This window comes from Thunnus albacares, chromosome 4 (genome assembly GCF_914725855.1).
Source record: "Thunnus albacares chromosome 4, fThuAlb1.1, whole genome shotgun sequence".
In the NCBI taxonomy this organism is placed as follows: domain Eukaryota; kingdom Metazoa; phylum Chordata; class Actinopteri; order Scombriformes; family Scombridae; genus Thunnus; species Thunnus albacares.
Genome location: NC_058109.1, coordinates 32560254 through 32580825, shown reverse-complemented (window position 1 = coordinate 32580825; position 20572 = coordinate 32560254). Strand labels below are relative to the sequence as shown.

Below are 20572 nucleotides of genomic sequence, written 5' to 3'. Positions count from 1 at the left end.
GCTAGCAGTTTCCCTTGTTTCCAGTCAGTTTATGCTGGGCAAAGCTAACCCGCTGCTGGCTGTAGCTTCATATTTACCAGAAAGATTTTTGGTTTTCACTTTCTCATCTAACCCTCTGCAAGAAAGCGAATAAGTGTTTTTCCCTAAATGTTGAACTACTCCTTTAAGTCCGGTTTGAACTACAGACAGACATGAAGCAAAATCACAGCAGATCTGGAAACCTCACTGAGCGTCCACAGTGCTGCTCAGTGTCCTGAGCTTCAATGACTCGTTGCTTGCATCGTCTCTGCAGTTATTTAAACTCAGACTCAACCTCCAAATTTGAAAAGCTAGACTCTTGGCAGTCTTGCTTGAACCTTTGCCTGGCCTTAGCCATCTGAAATACATCAACCTTTAATTCTGAGGAGCATTTAAGCACCTTCCTTGCCATAAATCCCTCGTAGATTATCAGCCATGAAAGGTTTACACCTACTTTGTAAATGACTTTGAAGCCATAAGTCTGAGACACAGAGTGGTAGATCCCAACTTTCTGTGCTATTAAACGTGGAAATTGTACATCGCACTTGTTTACATGATACTTGGATGGAACCCAACAGAGTGTTTGTTTACCCAAGTGTCAATTTCTAACCCAGGGATGGATGACCAGCGAATCCTCTAGAGGGGAACTCATTTTTACTCCACTAACAGACATTTGCCCCCCTGAGCCTACAGTCCATCACATTGATATACGGTGCCTTACCACAGCCGAGCCCAAGTTTATCTCCCAAAAGTGGACGAATTGTATCATTTAAGAGGTAATATAGATGTAACAGCATACAACAGCGTTCCTGTTTAATGTTTTTCTGCCATATCTTTGACCAAACCAGAGCCCCAGGAGTTTGGTGTGAAGCTTCAGAGGGAGTACACTGCAGCTGGTGCTTTGCAGTACCTGAAAGGTTCTGCACTTGTCTTTGGGATGCATCACTGTACATAGACAGCAACATGGGTTAATATGCACAGCATGTAAATTTAATCAGGCCATGTCTTACAGTTAGCGGTCATGTCTCTTTCCAACCCGCTTATAAATGTTTTGTGTTAAGAAATCTACTCAGAAAGTATATAAATATATAGATATACTGTATAAAACTTGTTTATCTTTTTTTTGTGTAATCTCCTTTTATTTTCCTGTAACACCAATAGAATTTTAAGATTAATTTCTATTTTTGTAACGGCCAGATATTTAGATGTCTGCTATTTTGAGTTCTCTGATTTAACGTTTTATCTGTGCATGTTGATTTTCTCTTCTGTGTTTGGGAGGCGTCGGCCATTTTGGGGAATCAAAGCCTTATGGGGAGAGATCTAAATCTATGTTTTATATGTCAAGTGTTTTGATATAGTGTTGATATTGTAAATGCAGATGTTGTGATGGAACGTTTGCACTTAAAAACTTTGGGGTTCCTGTAGTATTGGATTCTGTCGCTTTTCTATGACTCAGATTTCTTCTTTGATGACATGTTGTTGATGTTTGCTTACTGAGAAATGTATATTTTCCCAAAGGGAGGATAAAATTATGCACTTCGTATTTTATACGGCAAAACAGAGTTCAGTCTAATCTTTTACAGTATATATATATCAAATGATTTACAATGATTTGTAATTAGGCACTACCACACAATATTTATTTATTTGAATTTATAGTAGAGCCCAATAGAATTGGTAGCTTACATGGCATTTTTGCATTAACTTTGATAAAAACTATACAATAGCTGGATAGTGACCCCAAAGCCCTAAAGCCCATGTAAAAATGTCCTCCTGTTAGTTTGCATAATTCTTCATTTCTGTCTTCTGAATATGTTTCTCCTTGAACTTACCTTGAAATGTAAAATCTCCTTTTAAAAGAAAAGACTCACAGTTCTTGCTTTGTTCTGTCCAGTTCTCTATTTGTTTGAGGCTTTTTCAAATGTTTACAAGCTACTTGTCTTAAGTGGCGTATCTATGTGTGAGAGGATGTAGAGGAAGTGCTCCTAACGGAAGAGTTAGGTGAGACCAATAATAAAAGATCTCTAACTAACCACATCTCTATGCTCTGTCACTACATCTTGTGCTGTTAATGTCTGACTGCTCCGTCCCGCCACCGAGACACCAGGTGCTGTAGCACTCAAAACAGAGGTCATATTTGAACAGTAGCAACCTAATATGTTGTAGATGTTTGACAGTACCAACACTCAGACCTCCACAGTCCATTCACATTCATACTGAAAAGGCAACATCATTAAAAAATCATTAAAGTGCCTTATAAATGAAGCTACAGCAAGTGACGGTTGTGCCAAGAATTAAATTAAATATTGTGCATCCATTAAGCTACTTGTTGATCATCAGGCTTGAAGTTACACCTCTCTTTAGGTCACAAATGTTCAGTTAGAGGAGGTCAAGATGAAGCGCCTGTTCTCATACTGGGGGAAGACAAAGGATTGCCAGTTTTCCCTGAGATTTTTCTTCCCGTGCTCCTCTTTCCATTGTCCTCAGCAGGCACATTCGGATCATTTGTGTCCTCGGGTCTCTCCACGGATCCTCAGATCATGACCCTCCTGGATTTGGCTTCTCTTTCATGTCCATGTTTTTAGAGGAATCTGGGAGGTAAATAGTGTTGATTAGTTTGTCTCAAAGCAAATAGATACAAGAGAACTGATATTCATTGTAACATTTGCACAAAAACGGATCATCCTGCTGTCATCTAGACTGTTGGTACAGTGCAGTGTATTCTCTAAAGAAGGGAAATAACTGAAGGAGGTTGAAGCAGGTCTTAAGCACTTGAGATGTGCCAGATTCCTTTTGAATAATAGAAACACTTGTACTTGTATTCAGTTTCTGTTGAAGAGTGTCACTAATCTCAAGCATCTCAGACTGTCATTTATCATTTATCATAGTCTTGTTATTTATTTTCTAAACATTGTCTCCTTAAAAGTTAATGTCATTGTCAAATGTATTGTCATACTTATGCATAATTACCATAACTCCATGGTTTACCACAGCAGTGGCCTCTATCACACACACACACTGATTTTGTTAGAGGTCATGGGTCTCAACATTAAAGGAATAGTTACACATTTTATATACGTTTTTGCCAAATTAGACGAGACAATCAGTATGTGATGTGGTTGTGGAGAATATGCAAACTTTACTCATAACAGCATTGACCAATATGCCCCAAAAGACCAACCCAGGTGCTGCCGAAACCCGGGATCGAACCAGGGACCTTTAGATCTTCAGTCTAACGCTCTCCCAACTGAGCTATTTCGGCTTATGGATGTAAACATATGGTGGCCATCAGATGCAAAACAAGCAACACTTTATACAAAACCAAAGAAGAAAAACAACAATATTTCAGGACACGATCGTCTGTGAATTGTTAATGTGTTTTCTGGAGTGGTGCTGTGTTTTGCAGCATGCATATGTTGTTGTGTGGCGGAACAGAAAGGTGCCATTTGACTTCGACAACATCAGCTTTGCGACAAAATTAAACAGACAACACAGTGACTGCAGAAAATAACAACTTTCTAGGAACCAGAGAGATGGATGTCACTCAAGTGGGAACTAATGTTTGTTTTGGACAGCTAAGCTAAATGAAATGACAATAAAAAAAGAGAGTGAAACAATTCACATGTACACGATGTTTTCTTTTCATCATCTGAAGAAGGGCAAGGATGCAATGGCAGGAATATGTCAGCAGGATGCATGTGTTGCAATTCAGACAAATCTTCATCAACTTTGACATCAACATCTCAGAAAACAGCACTAATCATCGTAACAATGTGCATCCAAAAGCCAGCAAGGTTGCTGCCGAAATACAGGATCAAACCAGGGACCTTTAGATCTTCAGTCTAACGCTCTCCCAACTGAGCACCACAATTTCAGCACTAGAAAAACACAGATGTATGGTGGCCCACTGGTCTAAACATTTTAGACAAATCCAAATAAGAAACAACATTTCATCCCAGGAGGTAGGATTGAGACAGCCTGGCTGGACTGAGGGGCACACAGAACAAAAACAAGCACCTTGTCTCACTTCCTAGTTTTTTTTTTATTATCTCAGAGTGATATCATCTACATCCGAGCACAAGAATGAGAAAGACACTTGGTGTGTTTTTCTTCTAGTTTGTAAAATCTCATTGAGTTTGCTGTTGTGTTACTTTGATTTCTGAATTGTTTTGTTTTACACATTAAATACTGGCCTATTAAGGCAGAGAGCAGTAACTACAGAAGCTGGTGAGACAGATTTGTTCTAATGCCTTCAATTAATGCCCTTTTACACTGATATGACACCACAACAGACCTGTCATAGGAAAAAATCCACAGACTACACTCTTATTTCAAGGTAAGTTCCTATTTTATGTATGTAAATGAATTCTCAGTCTATTGTTCCCTCTGTGTAAACTGACATGTTTTACTTATGTTAACTGTCGACATCTCCTCCAAATCAGTCTCCACCTACTTTGGTTTTCCACTCTGTTTGTATGCACCCTGGAGCTCTTCATTTCCAAGTCAAATCAAGTCACAAGTCATGTAAATTGCTGTCTGCTGTTGCTATGTAAGATCAGTGTTCCTGACTGCAATACAGCCGTTTTCTTTAAGGTTTATATTTAAGCTGATTTTTTATTCCTAATTGGGCTTCATAGTGTTTTGGAATTTCATCCACTCTCTCTATATGTGTCCACCTGACATTTGCATACCTGTGTAGCGGTTTCTGTGGATGTGCTGGACATAGAGGAGCAGCAGGAACAGGCAGAAGCCGATGAAGGATGCTATTGTGCAACACAACAGGAAGGAATAGCTGCCCTTACTGTGGATCACCTGCAGGAAGAGACACACACACACACACACACACACACAAACACACACACACACACACACACACACTGTGGTTTTCTAACACTGCAAAGAACCTTGAACAGCAGTGTAGCTACAGAACAGATGTATAATGGCAGTATTTCTGCTTCATTCATTTAGGAACAGCAGGCCGCCACCGCCACACTAATCCCTGTGAACAACAACGTCCTGCTGCAGGCAAGTTCCCAACGCTGCTGAAACACTTTTAACTGAAGTAAAAGTCAAGGTCCACAGCAGGGTTTCCAAACATTCTTGTTTTTTATTTTTTATCAAATGTGCATCACAGACATAAATGCCTGTTCCACAATAAAATACACAAATGTAGCCAAATACTTTGAAGCAAATAGAATATTCTAAATGCATCAAAAGAGACAAGTAATATGCAAAAATAACCTTGGGAAAAATCAGGTGAAAACATTGAATTTAATCAATATTGTAATAAATACATTCACACACACACACACACACACACACACACACACACTTATGAAAGATTTCTTACTGATCCAACAAGCAGCTGCAGTATCATCTCTCCTGTGCTGGCACTGGTCACCAGAACAGTTGTGGCACAACCTTTAAGAGACAAGAGACAGACCTAAAATATCTACAGTTACGAAGGAATAAAATTTTCATTATTCAAGAATAAATCAAATATATAAATAAATGATGAAACATGTTAAAAATATGTATGTATATATTGGCGATCCCAAGCCAAAACAGACTGTTAGAAGTTGAAAACAACAGCTTAATTAAAAATATCCACTAAGTTTGGTGATGTTTGGAATTAGTGGCGCCCCCTATTGAGTGATTTAAAACATGTGGTTCGACATTGCTGAACAGTTATGAAACTGCTTAGTTATTTTTTAATGATTGGACAAACAATTTCTGATTTATAGTCTGATTTGTGTTATACCATGCCCTTTTCTTGCATTTGTAGTGCCCCTGAGAGGTTAATTTGAATGAAACATTCAGGGTATGTTTCAGGTACTTATTCTGCAAGTTTTGTGATGACTGACCCAGTGGTTGTTGACTTTGGTCAGTTTACGTGCTGAGCCACACCCTTTTGACATTCATTGGTCAATATCTTGAAAACTAAATAGGATATCAACAAGCTTTATGCATTTTTGATAAGCTTGGTCCAATAATGATCCACAGAAAATGTGGCAGCAATCAGACGTATGGTTTAGGAGATAGACGTCAAAAATGTGTTTTTCAAAAAACTCAAAATGCAGAAAATCTATCTAAAAGTGATAGAGCTGATCTGATCCTGTGACCAATCATGCTTTACAGTGGGGTCAGCACCACTTACACCATGGACATAAAGATACAGAAATATAGAAAAAAATGAATGAAGAATTATAGAAATACAGAAATAAATACATGTGGATTTGTAGAAATGTAGAAATAAATTAGACATTTATTTAATTCCTTATTGATTGCCACCATTTATTTATTTTTATTAATTTCATCTTTTATTTATTTATTTAATTTATTTCTTTTTATTACAGCATTTTATTTATGTGTTTACTTATTTATCAATGAATCAATCAGTTTAAGTCTTCCATATCCAGTATGAGACTTTTAATACTGACAGCATGTGTTTACCTTTATAGTCCAGTAAGTCCTCTGTATAGGCCAGCATGGAGGGGAACACACTACTGATGCACAGTCCCAGCACACAAGTACCGATGAAGAGGAACACACAGCTGGTGTAGAAGATCAACAATGTGCACTGTACCAGTATGACCCCAACCTGAGAATGACAGACAGAGAGACAGTGTAAGAGAAAGAACATGACTGAACAAAAGTCTGTGTTCTGCTGGTAAATATCCAACACAACAATTTTACTTTCTGTGCAGAACTTGATCCATATTTAGTGACAATCAAAACTACAAAATGAGCCAAACATCTTTTCATCCACTCCTTAAAATAACAAAGCACTGTGACACTGGTGACACATATCAGGATGTTAAGTGTTTCATCACAGCTTTTAATCCATCTGGCCCAAACAAGAGAAGAAGACATCTCAAATCTCAAAGAACACTTGTAACCTATGTCTGCAATCCCTGTCAGTGTTCATTTTGGCCCCTCTAAAAGCAGAGCAGAGGGAGGAGTATGTACCTAACACACAGGTGCTGTCATGTAAGAGGAAACCGGGATGAACATGCAAACTTCACACAAAAAGAACACAGTCAGCTCTGGCATTGCTTGGTACAAAACAACCAAGGAGGCAATGTGCAACCAAAAACTGTCCATCTGCTGCTGAAACCCGGGATTGAACCAGGGATCTTTAGAACACTCTCCCAACTTGGCTATTTTGGCTCAACAACCTCCATATATGGAGGTCAAAGGCAGCAACATTTCAGAAAAATTTAAACAAAACACACAATAAATGTTGTCCTCAGTAAAATGTTGTGGTTTCTGTTTTGATTTTTTTTAAAGTGATTATTGTACTTTGCATTCAAAGCCATCGTACACATTAGAGCTTCAGTGCAGTCCTCTATACACCTGACTGAAGAAAAATACAAATCCAAAGCCAACTTTACCAGATTTCTAAAAAAAAGAAGAACAACATCTATGAGTTGTAGATGTGGAGAATATTCACAAAACTTCACACTGACCTTGAAGGCAATCTGCCCTCAAGAGTCAACTGCTGCTGAAACCCATGACTGAACCAGGGACCTTGCACAGAGGGGTGAGGGCTACACACAGATCAAAAACCAGTGCATGTTGCCCTGCTTTCTACTTTCTCTCTGAGAGTGACATCATCAACATTCAATTACAATTAAGAATGAAAAAGATACTAGGTGTCTTCTTCAAGTTTGTGAAATGTCATTAGATTTTTTCTTTTTGTTACTTTGGTTTCTGAATTAATGTGTTTTACACCTAGGCGCCACCATACAGATTAGAACATCAGCAATGCCCCACAAAGCAAAGATTAGTAACTACATAAGCTGTTGATTTAATTCCATTCAAAATACTATATTTGTCCTTCAAGGAGCAAGTTGAGGCCTACAAGTTCGCAAACACACATAGGTGATTAAATTTCACACATAAGAACAATCTGAAAATACAAATAACAGCTAAGCTAAATAAATTCACAATAAAATAAGAAAAAGAAACGACTAACATGTATTAGTTCATTTCATCATTTGAAGAAGAGGAAAGATACAACAGCAGTATGCATGTTTCATAGGGTGGCAGGAAAATCCATACAGACTGTGCAGGTGTTTGTTAAACAGATAACAGTTTAACGGTTTAAATCCAGACAGAAAATTCACCAGTGAGACTAAACCGAAGTTGAACCGTAGAAGCAGTTTATAGCCTTCCACTGGTTGCTTCTGCTGCCAGTCAAATGTGTCTGCACTCTAACTGGCTAGTTTTACCGCATCTGCCTCTGTTTTTTTCTCCTGTGGATGCTCGTTCTTCTCTCTCGCGGGGCGTGTGTCTTTATCCCGTTCAGCAAATCAGAGCCCAGAAGCTCCGCCCTGCTGTGATGTGACGATGTATATATCAAACAGCCCCTGCTGCACTCAGACAGCGCTGAGCTGCTCGCTGGTTTACTCAAAGTGTATTAATATTAAACGTGTCGCATGTCCAAATTGCACCAAAAGAGCGCCTGTCTCCACAGTTAATCACCCGTTGATTGTTTGAAGGTTGTTTATCTGTGCTTTAGAACGTAACCGCCGTGAAACGGTTGTATTTCTGTCATTCACGGGTTTTCTTCTCTCAGAGAAAGCTTTACAGCCTGTCACTGTCGCTTGCACGTGCTCACAGCTCGCTCACCCTTTTCTAGTCTTTTTTAAAACGAGTCGGCAAACCCACAACAAAGCCTTTTACCGTTATCAAACGAAGAGGAGAGATGTCATCTCCTCCTGTCTCTCATGGCAGGGTTGTACAACTCTGATCACGACATGCAGTCACAGAACCCAGAACCTTAATAGCTGATTACTATTAATCAGTCCGAATTGCGCCCAATTCGACATTCGATGTTAGTAGATAAGATTAGCACAGTGTACATGTGTGCGGACAAAAACTACATCAAAAGTCACTACAACTGATAAAACCGAATGACAACTGACACAGCTGTGATCAGCTGCCACCGTCACCAAAAACGGACGTCGCTTTACGTGACGCTTCAGAAGTAAAGATCTATGGTAAAGATGTCTCATTTCTTTAAAAAACATATTTCCTCTTTTGCTTGCATCTTTTCTTTATGTCTTTAGTGGGAGGGACTTGGACACGAGCAAAAACGCAAGACGCATTTAGGGAACTGAGATGCACCCATAGTGTGGCAGGAATGTTGTTTTCTTTTCATCATCTAAAAAAAGGCAGGGATGCAACGGCGCGAATATGTCAGAAGGATGCATGTGTCGCAGTGTGACAGGAAAGTCTACTGACACAAATCCCACTGAAGTTTGTCATCAATATCTTAGATAAGAGCACAAATCATTGTGTTAATAAGCATCCAAAAGCCAGCACGGTTGCTGCCGAAACCCGGGATCGAACCAGGGACCTTTAGATCTTCAGTCTAACGCTCTCCCAACTGAGCTATTTCGGCCTAAATCTCAATAATATGGCGGCCCAAATGTGCAAAACGCATCGAGATATCAGAAAATTAAACGGAAAGTGACTTTCCAGAAAAGAACATTCTAGCAAACAGGAAGAAACATCTATCTTGTAGAGTATTCTTTCTTTTGAGCATCTGAGGAAGGGCAGGGATGCAACTGCAGAAATGCGTTAGCACAACGCATGTGTCACTGCGTGGAAGGATGACCTACAGAGACAAATCCAAGTCAGGTTTGATATGGTTTGAGAGAAGAACACTAAACATCGTAGCAATGTGTGTCCAAAAGCCAGCACGGTTGCTGCCGAAACCCGGGATCGAACCAGGGACCTTTAGATCTTCAGTCTAACGCTCTCCCAACTGAGCTATTTCGGCGTGAAAATCACAATCTACGGTGGCCCAAGGGTGCAAAACACGGCAAGCACACAAAAAAGGTAAATTAAAATACAGTGACTTTTCAGAAAATAACTGTCTAGGATCCACAGAGACAACTCCCGCTCAACTTTGAGATTAACATCTGAGAAAAGAGCACTAATCATCATATCAGTGTGCATCCAGGTATTTCGGCACAAAAGTGTAAAAGCTATGGTGGCCAACATGTGCAAAACACGGCAAGCTATTAGAAAATTAAACTGGAACACAGTGACTTTTCAGAAAAGAACTTTCTAGCAACCAGGAAGAGACCTATATCTTGTATACTATCCTTTTTTTTTTGTCATGTGAAAACGGGCAGAGCCGCCACTGCAGGAACATGTTATCAGAAAGCATGTGTAGCAGTGTGCCAGGAAAGTCTACTGAAACAAATCCCACTTAAGTTTGTCATCAATATCTGAGATAAGAACAAATCATTGTGTTAATAAGCATCCAAAAGCCAGCACAGTTGCTGCCGAAACCCGGGATCGAACCAGGGACCTTTAGATCTTCAGTCTAACGCTCTCCCAACTGAGCTATTTCGGCCTAAAGCTCAATAATATGGCGGCCCAAACGTGCAAAACACATCGAGATATCAGAAAATTAAACGGAAAGTGACTTTCCAGAAAAGAACATTCTAGCAAACAGGAAGAAACATCTATCTTGTAGAGTATTCTTTCTTTTGAGCATCTGAGGAAGGGCAGGGATGCATCTGCAGAAATGCGTTAGCACAACGCATGTGTGGCAGTGTGGAAGGATAATCTACAGAGACAACCATCGTAGCAATGTGTGTCCAAAAGCCAGCACGGTTGCTGCCGAAACCCGGGATCGAACCAGGGACCTTTAGATCTTCAGTCTAACGCTCTCCCAACTGAGCTATTTCGGCACAAAATGACAATAATATGGCGGCCCAATCGTGCAAAATGCATCGAGTTTTCAGAAGATTACACTGGAACACAGTGACTTTCCAGAAAACAACTTCATAGCAAACAAGAAGAAACATCTATCTTGCAGAGTATTCTTTCTTTTGAGCATCTGAGGAAGGGCAGGGATACAACTGCAGAAATGCGTTAGCACAACGCATGTGTCACAGTGTGGAAGGATGACCTACAGAGACAAATCCAAGTCAGGTTTGATATGGTTTGAGAGAAGAACACTAAACATCGTAGCAATGTGTGTCCAAAAGCCAGCACAGTTGCTGCCGAAACCCGGGATCGAACCAGGGACCTTTAGATCTTCAGTCTAACGCTCTCCCAACTGAGCTATTTCGGCACAAAATGTCAATAATATGGCGGCCCAAACGTGCAAAACGCATCGAGATATCAGAAAATTAAACGGAAAGTGACTTTCCAGGAAAGAACATTCTAGCCAACAGGAAGAAACATCTATCTTGTAGAGTATTCTTTCTTTTGAGCATCTGAGGAAGGGCAGGGACGCAATTGCAGAAATGCGTTAGCACAACGCATGTGTGGCAGTGTGGAAGGATAATCTACAGAGACAACCATCGTAGCAATGTGTGTCCAAAAGCCAGCACGGTTGCTGCCGAAACCCGGGATCGAACCAGGGACCTTTAGATCTTCAGTCTAACGCTCTCCCAAACTGAGCTATTTCGGCACAAAATGACAATAATATGGCGGCCCAAACGTGCAAAACGCATCGAGATATCAGAAAATTAAACGGAAAGTGACTTTCCAGAAAAGAACATTCTAGCAAACAGGAAGAAACACCTATCTTGTAGAGTATTCTTTCTTTTGAGCATCTGAGGAAGGGCAGGGATGCAACTGCAGAAATGCGTTAGCACAACGCATGTGTCACAGTGCGGAAGGATGACCTACAGAGACAAACCCAAGTCAGGTTTGACATGGTTTGAGAGAAGAACACTAACCATCGTAGCAATGTGTGTCCAAAAGCCAGCACGGTTGCTGCCGAAACCCGGGATCGAACCAGGGACCTTTAGATCTTCAGTCTAACGCTCTCCCAACTGAGCTATTTCGGCACAAAATGTCAATAATATGGCGGCCCAAACGTCCAAAACGCATCGAGATATCAGAAAATTAAACGGAAAGTGACTTCCCAGAAAAGAACATTCTAGCAAACAGGAAGAAACATCTATCTTGTAGAGTATTCTTTCTTTTGAGCATCTGAGGAAGGGCAGGGATGCAACTGCAGAAATGCGTTAGCACAACGCATGTGTCACAGTGCGGAAGGATGACCTACAGAGACAACCATCGTAGCAATGTGTGTCCAAAAGCCAGCACGGTTGCTGCTGAAACCCGGGATCGAACCAGGGACCTTTAGATCTTCAGTCTAACACTCTCCCAACTGAGCTATTTCGGCACAAAATGTCAATAATATGGCGGCCCAAACGTGCAAAACGCATCGAGATATCAGAAAATTAAACGGAAAGTGACTTTCCAGAAAAGAACATTCTAGCAAACAGGAAGAAACACCTATCTTGTAGAGTATTCTTTCTTTTGAGCATCTGAGGAAGGGCAGGGATGCAACTGCAGAAATGCGTTAGCACAACGCATGTGTCACAGTGTGGAAGGATGACCTACAGAGACAAATCCAAGTCAGGTTTGATATGGTTTGACAGAAGAACACTAAACATCGTAGCAATGTGTGTCCAAAAGCCAGCACGGTTGCTGCCGAAACCCGGGATCGAACCAGGGACCTTTAGATCTTCAGTCTAACGCTCTCCCAACTGAGCTATTTCGGCACAAAACGACAATAATATGGCGGCCCAAACGTGCAAAACGCATCGAGATATCAGAAAATTAAACGGAAAGTGACTTTCCAGAAAAGAACATTCTAGCAAACAGGAAGAAACACCTATCTTGTAGAGTATTCTTTCTTTTGAGCATCTGAGGAAGGGCAGGGATGCAACTGCAGAAATGCGTTAGCACAACGCATGTGTCACAGTGTGGAAGGATGACCTACAGAGACAAATCCAAGTCAGGTTTGATATGGTTTGAGAGAAGAACACTAAACATCGTAGCAATGTGTGTCCAAAAGCCAGCACGGTTGCTGCCGAAACCCGGGATCGAACCAGGGACCTTTAGATCTTCAGTCTAACGCTCTCCCAACTGAGCTATTTCGGCCTAAATCTCAAAAATATGGCGGCCCAAACGTGTAAAACGCATCGAGATATCAGAAAATTAAACGGAAAGTGACTTTCCAGGAAAGAACATTCTAGCCAACAGGAAGAAACATCTATCTTGTAGAGTATTCTTTCTTTTGAGCATCTGAGGAAGGGCAGGGACGCAATTGCAGAAATGCTTTAGCACAACGCATGTGTGGCAGTGTGGAAGGATAATCTACAGAGACAACCATCGTAGCAATGTGTGTCCAAAAGCCAGCATGGTTGCTGCCGAAACCCGGGATCGAACCAGGGACCTTTAGATCTTCAGTCTAACGCTCTCCCAACTGAGCTATTTCGGCACAAAATGTCAATAATATGGCGGCCCAAACGTGCAAAACGCATCGAGATATCAGAAAATTAAACGGAAAGTGACTTCCCAGAAAAGAACATTCTAGCAAACAGGAAGAAACATCTATCTTGTAGAGTATTCTTTCTTTTGAGCATCTGAGGAAGGGCAGGGATGCAACTGCAGAAATGCGTTAGCACAACGCATGTGTCACAGTGTGGAAGGATGACCTACAGAGACAAATCCAAGTCAGGTTTGAGAGAAGAACACTAAACATCGTAGCAATGTGTGTCCAAAAGCCAGCACGGTTGCTGCCGAAACCCGGGATCGAACCAGGGACCTTTAGATCTTCAGTCTAACGCTCTCCCAACTGAGCTATTTCGGCCTAAATCTCAATAATATGGCGGCCCAAACGTGTAAAACGCATCGAGATATCAGAAAATTAAACGGAAAGTGACTTTCCAGGAAAGAACATTCTAGCCAACAGGAAGAAACATCTATCTTGTAGAGTATTCTTTCTTTTGAGCATCTGAGGAAGGGCAGGGATGCAACTGCAGAAATGCGTTAGCACAACGCATGTGTGGCAGTGTGGAAGGATAATCTACAGAGACAACCATCGTAGCAATGTGTGTCCAAAAGCCAGCACGGTTGCTGCCGAAACCCGGGATCGAACCAGGGACCTTTAGATCTTCAGTCTAACGCTCTCCCAACTGAGCTATTTCGGCACAAAATGTCAATAATATGGCGGCCCAAACGTGCAAAACGCATCGAGATATCAGAAAATTAAACGGAAAGTGACTTTCCAGAAAAGAACATTCTAGCAAACAGGAAGAAACACCTATCTTGTAGAGTATTCTTTCTTTTGAGCATCTGAGGAAGGGCAGGGATGCAACTGCAGAAATGCGTTAGCACAACGCATGTGTCACAGTGTGGAAGGATGACCTACAGAGACAAATCCAAGTCAGGTTTGATATGGTTTGACAGAAGAACACTAAACATCGTAGCAATGTGTGTCCAAAAGCCAGCACGGTTGCTGCCGAAACCCGGGATCGAACCAGGGACCTTTAGATCTTCAGTCTAACGCTCTCCCAACTGAGCTATTTCGGCACAAAACGACAATAATATGGTGGCCCAAACGTGCAAAACGCATCGAGATATCAGAAAATTAAACGGAAAGTGACTTTCCAGAAAAGAACATTCTAGCAAACAGGAAGAAACACCTATCTTGTAGAGTATTCTTTCTTTTGAGCATCTGAGGAAGGGCAGGGATGCAACTGCAGAAATGCGTTAGCACAACGCATGTGTGGCAGTGTGGAAGGATAATCTACAGAGACAACCATCGTAGCAATGTGTGTCCAAAAGCCAGCACGGTTGCTGCCGAAACCCGGGATCGAACCAGGGACCTTTAGATCTTCAGTCTAACGCTCTCCCAACTGAGCTATTTCGGCACAAAATGTCAATAATATGGCGGCCCAAACGTGCAAAACGCATCGAGATATCAGAAAATTAAACGGAAAGTGACTTTCCAGAAAAGAACATTCTAGCAAACAGGAAGAAACACCTATCTTGTAGAGTATTCTTTCTTTTGAGCATCTGAGGAAGGGCAGGGATGCAACTGCAGAAATGCGTTAGCACAACGCATGTGTCACAGTGTGGAAGGATGACCTACAGAGACAAATCCAAGTCAGGTTTGAGAGAAGAACACTAAACATCGTAGCAATGTGTGTCCAAAAGCCAGCACGGTTGCTGCCGAAACCCGGGATCGAACCAGGGACCTTTAGATCTTCAGTCTAACGCTCTCCCAACTGAGCTATTTCGGCCTAAATCTCAATAATATGGCTGCCCAAACGTGTAAAACGCATCGAGATATCAGAAAATTAAACGGAAAGTGACTTTCCAGGAAAGAACATTCTAGCCAACAGGAAGAAACATCTATCTTGTAGAGTATTCTTTCTTTTGAGCATCTGAGGAAGGGCAGGGATGCAACTGCAGAAATGCGTTAGCACAACGCATGTGTGGCAGTGTGGAAGGATAATCTACAGAGACAACCATCGTAGCAATGTGTGTCCAAAAGCCAGCACGGTTGCTGCCGAAACCCGGGATCGAACCAGGGACCTTTAGATCTTCAGTCTAACGCTCTCCCAACTGAGCTATTTCGGCACAAAATGACAATAATATGGCGGCCCAAACGTGCAAAACGCATCGAGATATCAGAAAATTAAACGGAAAGTGACTTTCCAGAAAAGAACATTCTAGCAAACAGGAAGAAACACCTATCTTGTAGAGTATTCTTTCTTTTGAGCATCTGAGGAAGGGCAGGGATGCAACTGCAGAAATGCGTTAGCACAACGCATGTGTCACAGTGTGGAAGGATGACCTACAGAGACAAATCCAAGTCAGGTTTGAGAGAAGAACACTAAACATCGTAGCAATGTGTGTCCAAAAGCCAGCACGGTTGCTGCCGAAACCCAGGATCGAACCAGGGACCTTTAGATCTTCAGTCTAACGCTCTCCCAACTGAGCTATTTCGGCACAAAATGACAATAATATGGCGGCCCAAACGTGCAAAACGCATCGAGATATCAGAAAATTAAACGGAAAGTGACTTTCCAGAAAAGAACATTCTAGCAAACAGGAAGAAACACCTATCTTGTAGAGTATTCTTTCTTTTGAGCATCTGAGGAAGGGCAGGGATGCAACTGCAGAAATGCGTTAGCACAACGCATGTGTCACAGTGTGGAAGGATGACCTACAGAGACAAATCCAAGTCAGGTTTGAGAGAACACTAAACATCGTAGCAATGTGTGTCCAAAAGCCAGCACGGTTGCTGCCGAAACCCGGGATCGAACCAGGGACCTTTAGATCTTCAGTCTAACGCTCTCCCAACTGAGCTATTTCGGCCTAAATCTCAATAATATGGCGGCCCAAACGTGTAAAACGCATCGAGATATCAGAAAATTAAACGGAAAGTGACTTCCCAGAAAAGAACATTCTAGCAAACAGGAAGAAACACCTATCTTGTAGAGTATTCTTTCTTTTGAGCATCTGAGGAAGGGCAGGGATACAACTGCAGAAATGCGTTAGCACAACGCATGTGTGGCAGTGTGGAAGGATAATCTACAGAGACAACCATCGTAGCAATGTGTGTCCAAAAGCCAGCACGGTTGCTGCCGAAACCCGGGATCGAACCAGGGACCTTTAGATCTTCAGTCTAACGCTCTCCCAACTGAGCTATTTCGGCACAAAATGTCAATAATATGGCGGCCCAAACGTGCAAAACGCATCGAGATATCAGAAAATTAAACGGAAAGTGACTTCCCAGAAAAGAACATTCTAGCAAACAGGAAGAAACACCTATCTTGTAGAGTATTCTTTCTTTTGAGCATCTGAGGAAGGGCAGGGATGCAACTGCAGAAATGCGTTAGCACAACGCATGTGTCACAGTGTGGAAGGATGACCTACAGAGACAAATCCAAGTCAGGTTTGACATGGTTTGAGAGAAGAACACTAACGATCGTAGCAATGTGTGTCGAAAAGCTAGCACGATTGCTGCCGAAACCCTGGATCGAACCAGGGACCTTTAGATCTTCAGTCTAACGCTCTCCCAACTGAGCTATTTCGGCACAAAATGTCAATAATATGGCGGCCCAAACGTGCAAAACGCATCGAGATATCAGAAAATTAAACGGAAAGTGACTTCCCAGAAAAGAACATTCTAGCAAACAGGAAGAAACATCTATCTTGTAGAGTATTCTTTCTTTTGAGCATCTGAGGAAGGGCAGGGATGCAACTGCAGAAATGCGTTAGCACAACGCATGTGTCACAGTGCAGAAGGATGACCTACAGAGACAAACCCATGTCAGGTTTGATAGAAGAACACTAAACATCGTAGCAATGTGTGTCCAAAAGACAGCATGGTTGCTGCCGAAACCCGGGATCGAACCAGGGACCTTTAGATCTTCAGTCTAACGCTCTCCCAACTGAGCTATTTCGGCACAAAATGACAATAATATGGCGGCCCAAACGTGCAAAACGCATCGAGATATCAGAAAATTAAACGGAAAGTGACTTCCCAGAAAAGAACATTCTAGCAAACAGGAAGAAACATCTATCTTGTAGAGTATTCTTTCTTTTGAGCATCTGAGGAAGGGCAGGGATGCAACTGCAGAAATGCGTTAGCACAACGCATGTGTCACAGTGCAGAAGGATGACCTACAGAGACAAACCCATGTCAGGTTTGACAGAAGAACACTAAACATCGTAGCAATGTGTGTCTAAAAGCCAGCACGGTTGCTGCCGAAACCCGGGATCGAACCAGGGACCTTTAGATCTTCAGTCTAACGCTTTCCCAACTGAGCTATTTCGGCACAAAATGACAATAATATGGCGGCCCAAACGTGCAAAACGCATCGAGATATCAGAAAATTAAACGGAAAGTGACTTGCCAGAAAAGAACATTCTAGCAAACAGGAAGAAACATCTATCTTGTAGAGTATTCTTTCTTTTGAGCATCTGAGGAAGGGCAGGGATGCATCTGCAGAAATGCGTTAGCACAACGCATGTGTGGCAGTGTGGAAGGATAATCTACAGAGACAACCATCGTAGCAATGTGTCCAAAAGCCAGCATGGTTGCTGCCGAAACCCAGGATCGAACCAGGGACCTTTAGATCTTCAGTCTAACGCTCTCCCAACTGAGCTATTTCGGCACAAAATGTCAATAATATGGCGGCCCAAACGTGCAAAACGCATCGAGATATCAGAAAATTAAACGGAAAGTGACTTTCCAGAAAAGAACATTCTAGCAAACAGGAAGAAACACCTATCTTGTAGAGTATTCTTTCTTTTGAGCATCTGAGGAAGGGCAGGGATGCAACTGCAGAAATGCGTTAGCACAACGCATGTGTCACAGTGCGGAAGGATGACCTACAGAGACAAACCCAAGTCAGGTTTGACATGGTTTGAGAGAAGAACACTAACCATCGTAGCAATGTGTGTCCAAAAGCCAGCACGGTTGCTGCCGAAACCCGGGATCGAACCAGGGACCTTTAGATCTTCAGTCTAACGCTCTCCCAACTGAGCTATTTCGGCACAAAATGTCAATAATATGGCGGCCCAAACGTCCAAAACGCATCGAGATATCAGAAAATTAAACGGAAAGTGACTTCCCAGAAAAGAACATTCTAGCAAACAGGAAGAAACATCTATCTTGTAGAGTATTCTTTCTTTTGAGCATCTGAGGAAGGGCAGGGATGCAACTGCAGAAATGCGTTAGCACAACGCATGTGTCACAGTGCGGAAGGATGACCTACAGAGACAACCATCGTAGCAATGTGTGTCCAAAAGCCAGCACGGTTGCTGCTGAAACCCGGGATCGAACCAGGGACCTTTAGATCTTCAGTCTAACACTCTCCCAACTGAGCTATTTCGGCACAAAATGTCAATAATATGGCGGCCCAAACGTGCAAAACGCATCGAGATATCAGAAAATTAAACGGAAAGTGACTTTCCAGAAAAGAACATTCTAGCAAACAGGAAGAAACACCTATCTTGTAGAGTATTCTTTCTTTTGAGCATCTGAGGAAGGGCAGGGATGCAACTGCAGAAATGCGTTAGCACAACGCATGTGTCACAGTGTGGAAGGATGACCTACAGAGACAAATCCAAGTCAGGTTTGATATGGTTTGACAGAAGAACACTAAACATCGTAGCAATGTGTGTCCAAAAGCCAGCACGGTTGCTGCCGAAACCCGGGATCGAACCAGGGACCTTTAGATCTTCAGTCTAACGCTCTCCCAACTGAGCTATTTCGGCACAAAACGACAATAATATGGCGGCCCAAACGTGCAAAACGCATCGAGATATCAGAAAATTAAACGGAAAGTGACTTTCCAGAAAAGAACATTCTAGCAAACAGGAAGAAACACCTATCTTGTAGAGTATTCTTTCTTTTGAGCATCTGAGGAAGGGCAGGGATGCAACTGCAGAAATGCGTTAGCACAACGCATGTGTCACAGTGTGGAAGGATGACCTACAGAGACAAATCCAAGTCAGGTTTGATATGGTTTGAGAGAAGAACACTAAACATCGTAGCAATGTGTGTCCAAAAGCCAGCACGGTTGCTGCCGAAACCCGGGATCGAACCAGGGACCTTTAGATCTTCAGTCTAACGCTCTCCCAACTGCGCTATTTCGGCCTAAATCTCAAAAATATGGCGGCCCAAACGTGTAAAACGCATCGAGATATCAGAAAATTAAACGGAAAGTGACTTTCCAGGAAAGAACATTCTAGCCAACAGGAAGAAACATCTATCTTGTAGAGTATTCTTTCTTTTGAGCATCTGAGGAAGGGCAGGGACGCAATTGCAGAAATGCTTTAGCACAACGCATGTGTGGCAGTGTGGAAGGATAATCTACAGAGACAACCATCGTAGCAATGTGTGTCCAAAAGCCAGCATGGTTGCTGCCGAAACCCGGGATCGAACCAGGGACCTTTAGATCTTCAGTCTAACGCTCTCCCAACTGAGCTATTTCGGCACAAAATGTCAATAATATGGCGGCCCAAACGTGCAAAACGCATCGAGATATCAGAAAATTAAACGGAAAGTGACTTCCCAGAAAAGAACATTCTAGCAAACAGGAAGAAACATCTATCTTGTAGAGTATTCTTTCTTTTGAGCATCTGAGGAAGGGCAGGGATGCAACTGCAGAAATGCGTTAGCACAACGCATGTGTGGCAGTGTGGAAGGATAATCTACAGAGACAACCATCGTAGCAATGTGTGTCCAAAAGCCAGCACAGTTGCTGCCGAAACCCGGGATCGAACCAGGGACCTTTAGATCTTCAGTCTAACGCTCTCCCAACTGAGCTATTTCGGCACAAAATGTCAATAATATGGCGGCCCAAACGTGCAAAACGCATCGAGATATCAGAAAATTAAACGGAAAGTGACTTTCCAGAAAAGAACATTCTAGCAAACAGGAAGAAACACCTATCTTGTAGAGTATTCTTTCTTTTGAGCATCTGAGGAAGGGCAGGGATGCAACTGCAGAAATGCGTTAGCACAACGCATGTGTCACAGTGTGGAAGGATGACCTACAGAGACAAATCCAAGTCAGGTTTGATATGGTTTGACAGAAGAACACTAAACATCGTAGCAATGTGTGTCCAAAAGCCAGCACGGTTGCTGCCGAAACCCGGGATCGAACCAGGGACCTTTAGATCTTCAGTCTAACGCTCTCCCAACTGAGCTATTTCGGCACAAAACGACAATAATATGGTGGCCCAAACGTGCAAAACGCATC

At 42.1% G+C, this 20572-nt stretch overlaps 1 protein-coding gene and 32 non-coding genes across 33 annotated transcripts in view; all 33 read right to left on the bottom strand.

Annotated features, from left to right (window-relative positions):
* Positions 1 to 2385: 2385 nt before the first annotated feature.
* Positions 2386 to 20572, bottom strand: part of mfsd4aa (major facilitator superfamily domain containing 4Aa) — a 39991-nt gene continuing 21804 nt past the window's right edge. The window contains exons 7-10 of the mRNA XM_044349002.1: positions 6472 to 6619; positions 5369 to 5439; positions 4710 to 4830; positions 2386 to 2609 (exon numbers count right to left, since the gene is read on the bottom strand). Of these exons, the coding sequence (XP_044204937.1) occupies positions 2557 to 2609; positions 4710 to 4830; positions 5369 to 5439; positions 6472 to 6619 (393 nt within the window). The 3' untranslated portion in view covers positions 2386 to 2556. The remainder of the gene's footprint in view (positions 2610 to 4709; positions 4831 to 5368; positions 5440 to 6471; positions 6620 to 20572) is intronic.
* Positions 3208 to 3280, bottom strand: trnaf-gaa. The gene has a single exon. It is a non-coding gene; the product is annotated as a tRNA-Phe (tRNA).
* trnaf-gaa lies at positions 9355 to 9427 on the bottom strand. Its single transcript has one exon. It is a non-coding gene; the product is annotated as a tRNA-Phe (tRNA).
* On the bottom strand, positions 9736 to 9808 carry trnaf-gaa. The gene has a single exon. It is a non-coding gene; the product is annotated as a tRNA-Phe (tRNA).
* On the bottom strand, positions 10318 to 10390 carry trnaf-gaa. Its single transcript has one exon. It is a non-coding gene; the product is annotated as a tRNA-Phe (tRNA).
* trnaf-gaa lies at positions 10658 to 10730 on the bottom strand. The gene has a single exon. It is a non-coding gene; the product is annotated as a tRNA-Phe (tRNA).
* Positions 11044 to 11116, bottom strand: trnaf-gaa. Its single transcript has one exon. It is a non-coding gene; the product is annotated as a tRNA-Phe (tRNA).
* On the bottom strand, positions 11385 to 11458 carry trnaf-gaa. Its single transcript has one exon. It is a non-coding gene; the product is annotated as a tRNA-Phe (tRNA).
* On the bottom strand, positions 11768 to 11840 carry trnaf-gaa. The gene has a single exon. It is a non-coding gene; the product is annotated as a tRNA-Phe (tRNA).
* Positions 12109 to 12181, bottom strand: trnaf-gaa. Its single transcript has one exon. It is a non-coding gene; the product is annotated as a tRNA-Phe (tRNA).
* Positions 12491 to 12563, bottom strand: trnaf-gaa. Its single transcript has one exon. It is a non-coding gene; the product is annotated as a tRNA-Phe (tRNA).
* On the bottom strand, positions 12873 to 12945 carry trnaf-gaa. Its single transcript has one exon. It is a non-coding gene; the product is annotated as a tRNA-Phe (tRNA).
* trnaf-gaa lies at positions 13213 to 13285 on the bottom strand. The gene has a single exon. It is a non-coding gene; the product is annotated as a tRNA-Phe (tRNA).
* trnaf-gaa lies at positions 13585 to 13657 on the bottom strand. Its single transcript has one exon. It is a non-coding gene; the product is annotated as a tRNA-Phe (tRNA).
* Positions 13925 to 13997, bottom strand: trnaf-gaa. The gene has a single exon. It is a non-coding gene; the product is annotated as a tRNA-Phe (tRNA).
* Positions 14307 to 14379, bottom strand: trnaf-gaa. Its single transcript has one exon. It is a non-coding gene; the product is annotated as a tRNA-Phe (tRNA).
* trnaf-gaa lies at positions 14648 to 14720 on the bottom strand. The gene has a single exon. It is a non-coding gene; the product is annotated as a tRNA-Phe (tRNA).
* trnaf-gaa lies at positions 15020 to 15092 on the bottom strand. Its single transcript has one exon. It is a non-coding gene; the product is annotated as a tRNA-Phe (tRNA).
* Positions 15360 to 15432, bottom strand: trnaf-gaa. Its single transcript has one exon. It is a non-coding gene; the product is annotated as a tRNA-Phe (tRNA).
* trnaf-gaa lies at positions 15732 to 15804 on the bottom strand. The gene has a single exon. It is a non-coding gene; the product is annotated as a tRNA-Phe (tRNA).
* On the bottom strand, positions 16101 to 16173 carry trnaf-gaa. Its single transcript has one exon. It is a non-coding gene; the product is annotated as a tRNA-Phe (tRNA).
* Positions 16441 to 16513, bottom strand: trnaf-gaa. The gene has a single exon. It is a non-coding gene; the product is annotated as a tRNA-Phe (tRNA).
* Positions 16823 to 16895, bottom strand: trnaf-gaa. Its single transcript has one exon. It is a non-coding gene; the product is annotated as a tRNA-Phe (tRNA).
* trnaf-gaa lies at positions 17195 to 17267 on the bottom strand. The gene has a single exon. It is a non-coding gene; the product is annotated as a tRNA-Phe (tRNA).
* On the bottom strand, positions 17567 to 17639 carry trnaf-gaa. The gene has a single exon. It is a non-coding gene; the product is annotated as a tRNA-Phe (tRNA).
* trnaf-gaa lies at positions 17906 to 17978 on the bottom strand. The gene has a single exon. It is a non-coding gene; the product is annotated as a tRNA-Phe (tRNA).
* Positions 18288 to 18360, bottom strand: trnaf-gaa. Its single transcript has one exon. It is a non-coding gene; the product is annotated as a tRNA-Phe (tRNA).
* Positions 18629 to 18701, bottom strand: trnaf-gaa. Its single transcript has one exon. It is a non-coding gene; the product is annotated as a tRNA-Phe (tRNA).
* On the bottom strand, positions 19011 to 19083 carry trnaf-gaa. Its single transcript has one exon. It is a non-coding gene; the product is annotated as a tRNA-Phe (tRNA).
* On the bottom strand, positions 19393 to 19465 carry trnaf-gaa. The gene has a single exon. It is a non-coding gene; the product is annotated as a tRNA-Phe (tRNA).
* trnaf-gaa lies at positions 19733 to 19805 on the bottom strand. The gene has a single exon. It is a non-coding gene; the product is annotated as a tRNA-Phe (tRNA).
* On the bottom strand, positions 20074 to 20146 carry trnaf-gaa. The gene has a single exon. It is a non-coding gene; the product is annotated as a tRNA-Phe (tRNA).
* Positions 20456 to 20528, bottom strand: trnaf-gaa. Its single transcript has one exon. It is a non-coding gene; the product is annotated as a tRNA-Phe (tRNA).